The following is a 12,600-nucleotide window of genomic DNA, read 5'->3' as shown; positions in this document are numbered from 1 at the left end:
TTTATCCCTTGTGAAAATTCAACATTTTAGTGGACAAAAATGTTGATATTCATTTTCACGGCCTAATTCCACAAAATTCTACAAAAAACCTGTGTGGTCACTATACCCCTAGAAAAATTCCTTGAGTGTAGTTTCCAAAATGGGGTCACTTTTGGGGGGTTTCCACTGTTTTGGTCCCTCCGGGGCGTTGCAAACCCGACATGGCACTAAAAACCAATCCAGCAAAATCTGCGCTCCAAAATCCAAAAGGTGCTCCTTCCATTCTGAGCCCTGCAGTGGGACCAAACAGCAGTTTATTACCACATATGGGGTATTGCCATAATCGGGAACAATTGATTTACAAATGGTGGGGATGCTTTTTCTCCTTTATTCCTTGTAAAAATGAAAAAATTCTCTATGTTTCCACAGAAAAAAAGGTGATTTTCATCTTCACAGACTAATTCCACTAAATTCTGTAAAAAAAAACTGTGGGGTCAAAATGCTAACTATACCCCTAGAAAAATGCCTTGAGGGGTGTAATTTCCAAACTTTTTGGGTTTCGACTGTTTAGATACCACAAGACCTCTTGAAACCTGACATGGTGCCTAAAATATATTCCTAAAAAAAAGGAGGCCCCAAAATCCACTAGGGGCTCCTTTGGTTTTGAGGCCGGTGCTTCAGTCCATTAGGACACTAGGGCCACATGTTGGATATTTCTTTTTTATAAATTCTTTTATTTTCGTTTTGTAATTTTGTAACACAAAGTATACACAACACAATTGGAAAATGCCAGTGCAAAACAGTCAACAGGCCACAGGTCGGCTATCAGCATTACATAAGTGCATGGGACCACATGAAATGAATACATCGCTCGAATCAAGTATGAAAGAATCTCCGATATGCACCCTGAACCCGCAGCCGTGCATATTACTCCAGAAGCGAACATGAGAACAATAAGAGAAAGAAAGAAAAGCAGAGACAGTAGGAAGGAGAGGAAAGGGGGGAGCTGACCTGGCACACTGGATATACGTGCGAAGTCAAGAGGCTATGATGGTCTTATATTCTGCAGTTGATTGAAATCTGATCCATTCTCGCCACGTTCTGTGGAAGGAGGCATGGGACCCTTTCATTGATGCTGTGAGGTCCTCCATTCTCATGATCTCCTGAATCTTGCCGAACCACATGCCCACTAATGGGGGACAGGATTGTCTCCACAGTGCAGGAACACATGCCCTAGCCGCGTTCACCAAATGGCGAACTACCGAGCGCCTATACGTAGACAGGGGTACCTCACACAGATGGAGCAGGAATAGGCCCGGGGATCGTGGGAGGGGGAAATCTGTAAATTTAGAGGAAATGCGCCACACCTCGGACCAGAAATCAGTCAGGAGTGAGCAGTCCCAAAAAATATGCATGATTGTACCCACATGGTCACCGCATCTCCAGCATAATGGCGAGGCCACCGGGATCATTGCATGCAATCTGGAAGGCACCCTATACCAACGGGACAGAATCTTGAACCCTGCCTCCTGAAATCTGCTGGCCAAGGAGGACTTATGCGTCATGGTGAACAGGCGTTCCTTTTGTTCAGGAGTAAATGTCTCGCCCAAGTCCCTCTCCCAGCTAAGCAGGTAAAGGGGTGGAGGCAGAGTGGAGGGTGAGATCAAGAGAGTATAAAGTCTGGACAGCGAGTGTCGAGTCGTGCCCGTGCCTGTACATAGGAGTTCAAACGGGGAGCTATCTCGCGGTTGCGCCGCTGGATGTTCTAATGACGCCAGGAAATGTCGCAACTGGGTAACCTGCCACGCCGAGAAAGGGGCCGGGTCAGACAAAGACTGTAGTTGTGCACTTGACATCCACCTATTATCCTGCAAAAAGTGTACAGCCCGTCCCTTACCTGCCCTCAACCATAGCTGAAATGGGCCACTGTCCAGTACCGGTGGAAAAGTAGGATTGGCCAAAATCGGGAACATCGGGGAGGGGGGCGGCGAGAACTCCGCCCGAGGAAATACCCGTGCCGCTACTGCAAGGGTGGGACCGATTGTCGGGTGTGTCCGTCCTACCAGGGGAACTTGTCTACCCAACCAAGGTAGTGCCTGTAAAGGAACTGTCAAAAAGCTTGTTCCATAGATACCCATTCTTTAATCTCGCCATGTCGGAACCAGTCCAAAATTCGTGTCAAGTGGGAGGCGTGATGGTAGGAGACAAAGTCCGGTAGACCAATGCCCCCCTCCATGTTGGATATTTCTAAAAACTGCAGAATCTGGGCAATAAATATTGAGTTGCGTTTCTCTGGTAAAATCTTCTGTGTTACAGAAAAAAATGTATTACAAATGAATTTCAGCCCAAAAAATTTAATTTGTAAATTTCACCTCTACTTTGCCTTAATTCCTGTGAAACGTCTAAAGGGTTAAAATACTTTCTGAATGTGGTTTTGAATACCTTGAGGGGTGCAGTTTTCAAAATGGGGTGATTTATGGGGACTTTCTAATATAGAAGGCCCTCAAAGCCACTTCAGAACTGAACTGGTCCCTGAAAAAATAGCCTTTTGAAACTTTCTTGAAAACATGAGAAATTGCTGCTAAAGTTCTAAGGCTGGGTTCACACGACCTATTTTCAGACGTAAACGAGGCGTATTACGTCTGAAAATATGGCTACAATACGTCGGCAAACATCTGCCCATTCATTTGAATGGGTTTGCCGACGTACTGTGCCGACGACCTGTCATTTACGCGTCGTCGTGACGCGTAAATTGACTGCCTCGGCAAAGAAGTGCAGGAAGTCAATGAAGAGCAGCTCAAGATTACGGACGTCAAAGACGCCTCGCATAATGTGAGGAGGAGCTTTTACGTCTGAAACGACGCAGCTGTTTTCTCCTGAAAACAGTCTGTCTTTTCAGACGTAAAAGACAGTTCTCGTGTGCACATACCCTAAGCCTTGTAATGTCCTAGAAAAATAAAAGGACGTGAAAAAAAACTATGCAAACATAAAGCAGACATATGGGGGATGCTAATTGGTAACTATTTTGTGTGGTATTACTATCTGTTTTACAAGCAAATACATTTAAATTTATAAAAATGGAAATTTTTTCAAATTTTCGCTAAAAATTTTACGTTTTTCACAAATAAATATTGAATTTATCGACCAAATTTTTTCACTAACAAAGTGCAATATGTCACGAGAAAACAATCTCAGAATTGCTTGGATAGGTCAAAGCATTCCCAAGTTATTACTACATAGAGTGACACGTCAGATTTGAAAAAATCATCTGTGTCCACAAGGCCAAAATAGGCTGTGACCTAAAGGGGTTAACCAATCAGATGATGCCAAGTACATATAGGCATACACCCAAAAATGCTTCCATATAAGGTAATGACTTTCTTCCTAGTATTCATTAGTTTGGAATGCCAGAGGATGTCATCTTTACCAGTGGCGTAGCTATAGGGGTCGCAGTTGCGACCTGGCCCCTAAGCCTGGGGGGGGGCCCACGGACCCCGGTTGCCATACAGCATGCTTGTTATTAAATAAATTTTCTGTGGCGTAAAGCCGGCACTTCCTGGTTACGGTCACATGGTATACTTAGTGTACCATGTGACTGTGTTGTCACGTCTTCCAGCCAGGGCAGTGAAAGAGTCTGTGCGGAGGACTCCAGGTGAGCTGCAGAGTATGTATTGTAATGTGTTGTGTTGTCTTGTGATGTGTTGTATTGTGCTGTTTGCGGTGGAGAGGGGGGGGGGGGGCGTTAAATTACAGTCCCCCCTCCTCTCTCCACCGCAAACTGCACAATACAATACAACACAATACATTACAAACTGTGAGTCGCGTTTCCCTGGGGGGTCGTGTGAAGACCTCCGGGGGGTCGCAAGTCACTCACCGAGGTCCTGTTTCTATTCAATGCTGGAGCAAGGAGCTGACGTCTCCTTGCTCCAGCATTCACTGTGCCCTGAGCGGCTCGACGCAGGCAGACGGGATGTAGCGACATCATCGCGCCTGTCTGCGCCGAGTCACTCATAGCACACACCGGAGGAGGCGAAGGAACGGGGATAGGTAAGTAATGATGCTATTTTTCTATTATGCACATATGGGGGCATTATACGGTATGGGGGCTGATATGGCATTGGGGCTGATAAGATGGGGGAGCATTATACTGCATGGGGGGCTGATATGGCATGGGGTTTGATAAGATGGGGGAGCATTATACTGCATGGGGGTCTGATATGGCATGGGGACTGATAAGATGGGGGAGCATTATACTGCATGGGGGCTGATATGGGGGAATTATACTGTATGGGGGGCATTATACTGTATGGGAGCTGATATGGAGGCATTATACTGTATGGGAGCTGATATGGAGGGGCATTATACTGTATGGGGGGCTGATATGGAGGGGCATTATATTGTATGGGGAGCTGATATGGGGGGCATTATACTATATGGGGGGCACTATAATGTATGGGGAGCGATATGGGGGCATTATACTGTATGGGAAGCTCATATGTGGGGCATTATACTGTGGGGGCTGATATGGGGAGCATTATACGGTATGGGGCTGTTATGGGGGGCATTATACTGTGTGGGGGCATTATGCTATGGGGGCACGCGCAGGGGTCTGATGATGGTGGTGTTGGGGAGGGATAGGGGGCCCCAAGCTGAATTCTTGCACCCGGGCCCATGAGCCTTTAGCTACGCCCCTGATCTTTACCCTATCTTGGATGATAGGGAATACATTAATTTGAGACTATTAAAAAGATATCTAATACATATCTCAAACAATATAATGCAGTCATTTTTATAATATTAATACAATAAAAATCGAACAGTTATTAGATTTATTACTCTGACAGTCACCTGACACATATACCCAAAAAGGTGTCCGTGAAAGATGCTCCATATAGTGCCAACCACAGTTGTCTGCTATACCACAGCCCCCGCATACTCACATCCACACATCAATAATATTGAAATAACAGGATTTTGTTCAATTTAGCTAATTAAAAAATAAATTGGTGAAAGCGGTACTGGGATTTTGGCGGTATAGGCCACAGAAAATAGGTATTATACCGTACTATGGTAGTGTGAATTTTTACAGTTGCATGAGAATTCAGCAGAGTATGCAATTGTCCACTCCATTTTGTTAGTCAAATTAAAATCTCATGAAAGTTGCTTGTACATGTGACTCTTGCATAACTAAAAGTATTTCTATGAACTGCAACTGTTGAAGCTGTGTTGCTGCAAAAAGTCTGTCATCCATATCACAGAGCCACGTGTACAGTCGCACATAGAGTCCCTGCGTCTTTGTGCGACGGAGCCATAGGCACAGCATGTGCTGCCATATAGTGTCCCTGTACAGCACCGTAGAACAAAGGTATTCTCTGCATGCCAAGGTTTTCTTTTGCCAGAATTCAGTATGAGGTTCTGTACCCACAAGCAGGTTACGCTGCAACAGAAAATCTGCAACGGAATCTCAAAAAGGCGAAGGTAATTCAGTCGCAGAAATCTGCAGAAAATAGTGCATTTTTGCTGCGCATATTGTTGCGGAAACCATGCAGATTTCGTGTGAATTGATTATAGCAAACTTGACTGTTGATTTCCAGCGATTTTTACAGCGTTTCTACTATGTAAACGCTGTACGAACCATGACAAAACCCATGTTGCGTATTTTAGTGCACAATTTATGTTTCCCACTCGAGTCTAAACATGCAGCATTGGTAAATTGACATCCTGCCGTTTTGCAAGCTGCACCGCAGAACACTTTCCACACCATTTTTCTGCGTTTCGTTTTTCCACAGTGTGGCTGAAATTTGCAGAAATGTCATTCACTTTGCTGCTACTGTCAATTATGCGGAATTTTCACACAGAATTCCGTTGCTGAAATTACGCAGTGTTTACGCTGGGTGGGAACCCAGCATAAAACCGACTGGAAAAAAAACCTCGTTAGGCCCACTTCACGCTGAGTTTTTTTGATGCTGAAACCATGTCGGAAAACGCGCCAAAAAACGTCCCAAAATGCCTCCCATTGATTTCAATGGGAGGCGGAGGCGGTTTTTTCCTGCGTGCAGGAAAAAGAAGCGACATGCCCTGTCTTCGGGCGTTTATGTCTATGACCTTCCATTGATATCAATGGGAGGCAGAGAAAGCGTATTTCGTGGCTTTTTTGCCCGTGGCACTCAATGGGCGCGAGCGAAAAAACGCCACGAAATACACAGCAAACGGCGTGCAGGCAGATCAAAATCTGGCCCAAAATTCCACCTGAATTTTCTGCTTTCAAAAAACTCAGTGTGAACATACCCTTATGGCTCCATATGAAATCGGAGGCATACAGAGGTACTATATGGCTCCATAGACTTCTATGGGTGCCGTATTACAGCTTTGTTAAACTCAGAGGTCTTGTGCATGAGGCCGAGGAATACACTGAGTGGAGAACATGTACATGCAACTGTCACTAGATTGTCGAATTGTGTGACCCAAGAATTAGGCCAAATTTAGACGGCCGTAGCTATATATTTGGTGCCTAGCATGGGATCGGATCTTGCCGGGACAAAGCAGGAAAACCATACCCAAAGATTATATATGGGAATTGTCCGTACTTTGTCCCAACAGGATCCAATCCCATTGTTCGTACTGAATTTCCCTAACTGCAGGGAGACGTGTTAGGGCTCATTCAGACGAGCGTAAAACTCGTCTGTGTGCTGTACGTGAAAATCACACCCAGCAGATTGACCCATTGATTTCAAAGGGGCCATTCACACATGCAGGAGCTTTCACGCAACGTGTGTCCGTTGCATTAAACTCACTGCATGTCCTATACTGGTGCGTTTTTCACGCGCCCACACGCCCATTGAAGTGAATGGGTGCGTGAAAATTACGAACAGCACACGGATGCATATCCGTGAAAAAAAACATGCCCACTCGCAAAGCACAGATGCAATAACGCAACGGACACGGACCAGATTTACGCGTGTAAATCTGTCACGCTCGTGTGAATATATTTACACGTCGGGTTTGCCATATGCTGAAACTTCGATTTCTGCCGCGAATGTGCCAGCGCATCTGCACGCATATTAGCCGCATTCTAATTCAACAGGGCTTATCTGCAGATTTTCCTCGCATAACCCACCCAAGTAATGAACATACTGTGAAATTCAAAATCTGCAGCGGGTGCATTGTTCTGAAAACCTGAATGTGTGAACGTGGCCTAATGGATAATGCAGCTTTATCGAGATATGGTGTGAACTAACTGCATCATGACTGTACAGACATACATGTGCAGGATGTATTAGAGAGATAATTAATTTGTTAATTGGGCCATAAAGGTGTAAGCATATAAATGTACAACCTTCTGATTTTTTTTATGTTTTTACAGTAAAATATTGTCACGTTTTAAACTTTGACCCAAATGCCCTTTTCATAGTTGCAGCTCTAGGAAGTATCTAATGTAGTTAGTCAAACAGCCTCATGCGTCTGTCCCTTTAAACATTGTTTTCCAACGTGCATTCTCACACTTCCGGGTTCCACTGACGTCATACATCAGGTATTTCCCCCTCCCTTTACCAACCCGCTTCCTGTGTGGCGACGCATGCGCAGCTGGGACCTTTAAACGTGCGATTGGACCGGAATATCAAGTCCGGCTCCCTTCTCGGCCTAGTTGCAGTGTGTGTATATATCCTTGCGCTAAGGGAACTTATTGACGTGCGTGTCACATGCGCTCCCTGCCGACATCTGTCCTTCTATTAGGGGTGTTAATAAGTGTCACGTTAGACGTGGTCTTATCTCCTGTGACACCTAGCGGGTTTCTCTTTCTTCATAGCGGCCGGTAAAGGGTGGGGTCACCAGAGGGGGCGCGGAAGGACACTGGTTATACGATTTCAAGATGGCTGCTGCGGAGACTGAGGGGGAGAATCGACTCTGAAAGCAGAAAACAACAATAACAAGGTGGAGAGCTGTCCCTTAGTGGCCTTATAAGCAGCCTCGGTCGCAGAGTGGAGGAAAGAGGAGGTGTGTGGGGATGTGGAGCCATCTCTGCTGCTGCCTGTGTCTCTTATTTCTGTCATATTGTTATAAATCTCTATATTACTAGTGTGACAAGGGAGGAAGGGGGGCTGATGGGAGAGCAGGAAACTTCTGTCAGCCAGAAAGGAACCGCTTATCTCTGACTGACTTGCCTGTATACTAGAACAACCATAGACGTGCCGATAATTCCACCGACACCGGCGTTAGCCGGTGCCCGTACGGTTCATATACGTTTCTGCGACGACAAAACCATTGACTTCAACCAATGAGAATTTTGTTCCGGACAAGCTACAGAATCTTGGCGTTCGTTTACCTTTTTGGTACAATTATTTTATCGTAATAAATTCTGCATCGGTTGGGGCGGTTTTTCACGAGAAACATCCCGTCGTAGCAAAACATCCGCACACGTCTCTGCTAATGAAAAAATTATTGGAATGCTTGTCGGGGGGTACATTTTCGCGTCTATGGCTGTCTTCACCGGTGTATTCTAGTTGATGTTTTAATATTCTAGAACTTTCCGTCCGTGTTATTCTATACGTATGTTTGTCTGTTGACCGAAACGTGTGTTGTTTATTATAATTCTGACTTATTATTTTATCGGCTCGTGTTATTTTAGTGGTTACGTTTTATGTATTAACATGTTGTCCGGCCTCGTATAAGGAATAAGGCGGTGTGTATAAATAGCACAGAGGCAGCCATAGTTCAGCCATATAATGGGAGGAAGTGTCGTCGCTGCTCAATCTCTCCTCACCCTGTTTTCTGTTTATTACACAGGCAGAATTATCCGTGTCTCAGGAATCAGTCGACGTCTTTACATCTGGGGGCACCATCTTGATACAGGATCGGTTTACAGTCCCTGGGCCGGACTCATCCCACCATTATTGTATTGTACCCAGACCTCCTAGTATCTGTAGTCGGATAATGCACTGATACACGTCAACACCCTTCCCCTTGGATTTACATTCTTTATGACACCCACAATGGAGTCTGAGGATTTCATACCACCTCCTGAGTGTCCTGTGTTTGAGCCGACTTGGGAAGAGTTTGCCAACCCTTTAGGTTATATTGCCCGAATCAGACCTATTGCCGAGAAGTCTGGAATATGTAAAATCCGCCCGCCTGTGGTAAGTATCGGCTACTAACGTGTCACATCATTTGGCGACCAAAACTTTAATGACTTTTTTTCCATTATAAAGGTGTTTTGTTTTTTTTTGTTGTCTAATTCTCCCTACTCTTTCCTTAGATCAGTCATTGAGTTTATTTATTATACAATCTTTTATGCGTTATCTTGTTTGTTTTGTAACTTTATTCTTTTGTTTGGAAAAATGTATCACAAAATACGAATCGGTATATAGGCCTGACAAAAATATTTTTTAAATATTGGCCGTTGTCATCCCGGTCGTGTTACTTTCTGAGAGAAAATGGATGACAACCAACACAGCTTCTAGAGGGCTTTATGGTATAAAGGGACATTGGACAGGCAGTAGCTTCAGAATTGGGGCATAACTAGAGGGATCTGCCCTTCAGAGTCTGGGAAAGCTGAGTAACAATACCAGTAGACTCTGTGATAGCGGCCATATTTGTGTCATCCAGCTTTTCCAAACGCCTCGAAGGCAAATCTGAAGAAGTGGGGACTTGGATTGCTCCAGAATCAGGGCGTCTAAGAGGCAATGTCAGTGGGAGCTGTACTGGCAGCCATATTTGTGTCACCCGGCTTTCCCAAAAAACGATGTAAAAGCTTGATAGAAGAGCTAGGACTTATATTTTATTAATCCGATTGGATGAGGCGGTGCTCATATAAGCAATATTTTAGCTTTTCGGTGCCTACTTTCTTGCTTCCTCTATCTTTGTGTAAATGCCGCCCACGCCTGTTAAGTGGCAGTTCGGTTTCGGTCGTCCATAACGACATCTCGGATCGCTCTTATTATAAGTACATTTCTAATTTGCTACATCCGCATATTTTAGAATAGCCTGGTTTTTCTAGGCAGACACCATAGGCTCCTTTTCTTTTATCCGGTGAACCTAGAAGACCAGACGACGGCAAGAGAGGAGTATGGTACAATCCAACCTCCCCTCCCCCCTTTGTTACTACTATACACAACCTCATATAGCTTCTAAGTGAGAAGCTTTGTCAGCGGAGCTGTGGGAGGGGGCTGCCCCAGGCATCATGGCTTCACCGTGGCCCTCATCCAGGCCTGAGGAGAGAAGCCAAGTCTTGTCTATTATTCACTGAGGATTTCTACTACTAATACACTTGTCGGTACCTAAAACACCATTTATAAAGTAGTAATACTTGTTGGCTTGGCTAAATCTAGAGCTGCCTTTTATTATAGGGTGTGGAGGTGGGGGATGGGCTTTGGGTAGCCTAAAAGATCTGTTTAAAAAAAAACCTAAAGATACTCTATAATCTATTCTGGTTCTGCTGGTATAGTTGTGGAGCAGCAGGAAGTTCTTTATACACAGACGGATGCTCCACTTTTCTAATATTGTGTCATCGCACCTCCGTTGTGAGGCAGAAATGATGACTGTCCATTATCTGGATCTTCCTGTCTCACGTAAGCAGTGAAATTTGAGGATCTGCTTTGCTGCAGTAAACATTGACCCCGGCCTACGCTAAGCTCGTGTTGCCCTGTATGACATAGACAAATAGGTTTGCAATCTGGATTTGATGATTATTTTTTTTAAAGGAGACAATCTGAAAATGGTTTGCATCCCATTAATGTCAGTTTTTTTTTTTCTCCCCCCCTCCTATATAAGGAACAAGTTTTTGCCTGTTAATAGAAAAAAACAGGCCCCGAGTAGATTTTGCCTTACATGGACACAATAGATGAGATGCCCCACCCCAAGTCCCTGATGTGTGTTTTTTTTTTTTTTTTTTTTTTTTTTGTTTCCCAGTGCACCATTGAATATGTGGTTCCTCCTACCAGGGGAAATATCGGACATTTGGGGCAGTCTGGTGCATTTATACAAAAAGTTGCATAAATTAAAAATGGTGTGAACACCTCCTTCATATGTGAAACGCATCTGGCAATGCGATCAATCGTACATTGTAGAAGGGTTTTCTATAGCGCAATACCTGCGACGAGCTGACAGGGTTTATTTTTTATTTTTTCAACATGTTGTGTGGATTGGACCAAATGGTAAAGAATTTTGGTACTTGAGAGACTAAAAATGATTAAAGGCTCGTTCACACGTAAATGTAACGGAATTGCTGCATATTTTCCGGCTGGAATTGTGGGCAGAAAATACGCAGCGGAATAGAGTAGCAGCAAAGGGTGGGTGATTTAACAAATGTCATCCACCCGCTGCGAAAAAATTCAGTCAAGAAAAAAAACGCATGAAATGGTGCGGATTGTCTGCTAGTTGCTGTGGAAATTTTGTGCAGCAAATACGTTACGTGTGGACAAGCACGAAGGCCTCATGCACACGACCATAGCCATGTGCACGGCCGTGATTTTAGGGTTGGACGGCCGCGGAGTGTCACCCACGGGTCGTGCACATGGCCGCATGAGTTAATTTATATGAGCCTGAACCGCAAAACACGACCGTAATAAGACGTGTACGTTCTTTTTGCGGTCCAGGCTCCTGGGTTATGCACGGACTGTGGAAACCACGGTCGTGGGCATGGGCCCATTGGAATGAATGGGGCCGCAATTCACCCACAGATTTGTGGGTGAGTTGCGGCCGCAAGAATGCGTTCGTGTGAATGGGGCCTTAATAATCCACAATATTTTAAGAGTAGGGCCCCATGGTATCATGTGAATGCTTACCGCAGTGCAGCCTTAATTTCATATAGTTGAGTAAATACAATGTAAGAAAAATTGACCTCTGTTATGTTCATGTTGGGCCCTGGTCACACTGGCATTAAGGCCTGAGAATTTGTTTTCACAGGGTTTATGATGGTGTTATGTAACAGATTCCGTTAACTAAGGCCTCATGCACACGGCTGTGCTCGTAATCACGGCCCGCGACTGCGGTTAAGGCCGGCCGCCGACACTCGCGGGCTGCATTTTCGTGCCGTGCTCGAGTTATGGGAGCACGGCCCACAAAAAAACGAAAAGTAGGGGATGCTCCATATTTCCCGGCACGGTTCTACGGCACGGACACCCGTAGCGATATGGAAAGGTATCCACCACTTATAGAACCGGATAGGTCCGTTATTGCGGTCCGCTATTACGGATTTTTTTTTTTTTTATGGTCTTGTGCATGGGGCCTAATAATGGATTTTTTGGCTTTCCGTTTTTACTGGGCAGAATGGCGCAGCATAATACGCTACTCTACCCACTATAAATCAAACAACCAAACCTAGACTATGGTGAGTATTTTTCAGGCTTACTTGAACGTGTTGCCATTTTACGGCCCCGTTTCCTCCCTAGTAGAAATTGGATGTTATGAGTCTGATGTGACTTGGGCAGAATTTTCTTGCACCGTGTGATTCACGTCTTTCCTTTTTGCCTCAATGTTTTTCTTTTCTATAAGCTACCATTGCTGTGATTAGGCAGGGTGACCTTGTAGGGTTTATAAGAAAAATGTTTAGACACATAGAAAAAAAAAAGATTCCTCAAATGCTATACGGAAAACAAACTGAGCCTGTTAAACCCTACAAGGTCA

General features: G+C 44.7%; 1 protein-coding gene across 5 annotated transcripts in view; it reads left to right on the top strand.

Annotated features, from left to right (window-relative positions):
- Window positions 1-12,600, top strand: part of KDM5C (lysine demethylase 5C) — a 65,425-nt gene that overhangs the window by 22,549 nt on the left and 30,276 nt on the right. For 2 of the 5 annotated variants that reach the window (XM_075835298.1, XM_075835294.1), the window contains exons 1-2: window positions 7,606-7,974; window positions 8,764-9,113. In XM_075835298.1, the coding sequence (XP_075691413.1) occupies window positions 8,958-9,113 (156 nt within the window). In that variant the 5' untranslated portion in view covers window positions 7,606-7,974; window positions 8,764-8,957. Of the gene's footprint in view, window positions 1-7,605; window positions 7,975-8,763; window positions 9,114-12,600 lie in introns of those variants that run through there. The other 3 variants (XM_075835295.1, XM_075835297.1, XM_075835296.1) reach the window with 3 other exon arrangements.

The sequence above is a fragment of the Rhinoderma darwinii genome, chromosome 8, assembly GCF_050947455.1.
Source record: "Rhinoderma darwinii isolate aRhiDar2 chromosome 8, aRhiDar2.hap1, whole genome shotgun sequence".
Classification (NCBI taxonomy): Eukaryota; Metazoa; Chordata; class Amphibia; order Anura; family Rhinodermatidae; genus Rhinoderma; species Rhinoderma darwinii.
Note: the sequence above shows the minus strand (reverse complement) of the source record. Positions and strands in the feature narration are given on the sequence as shown.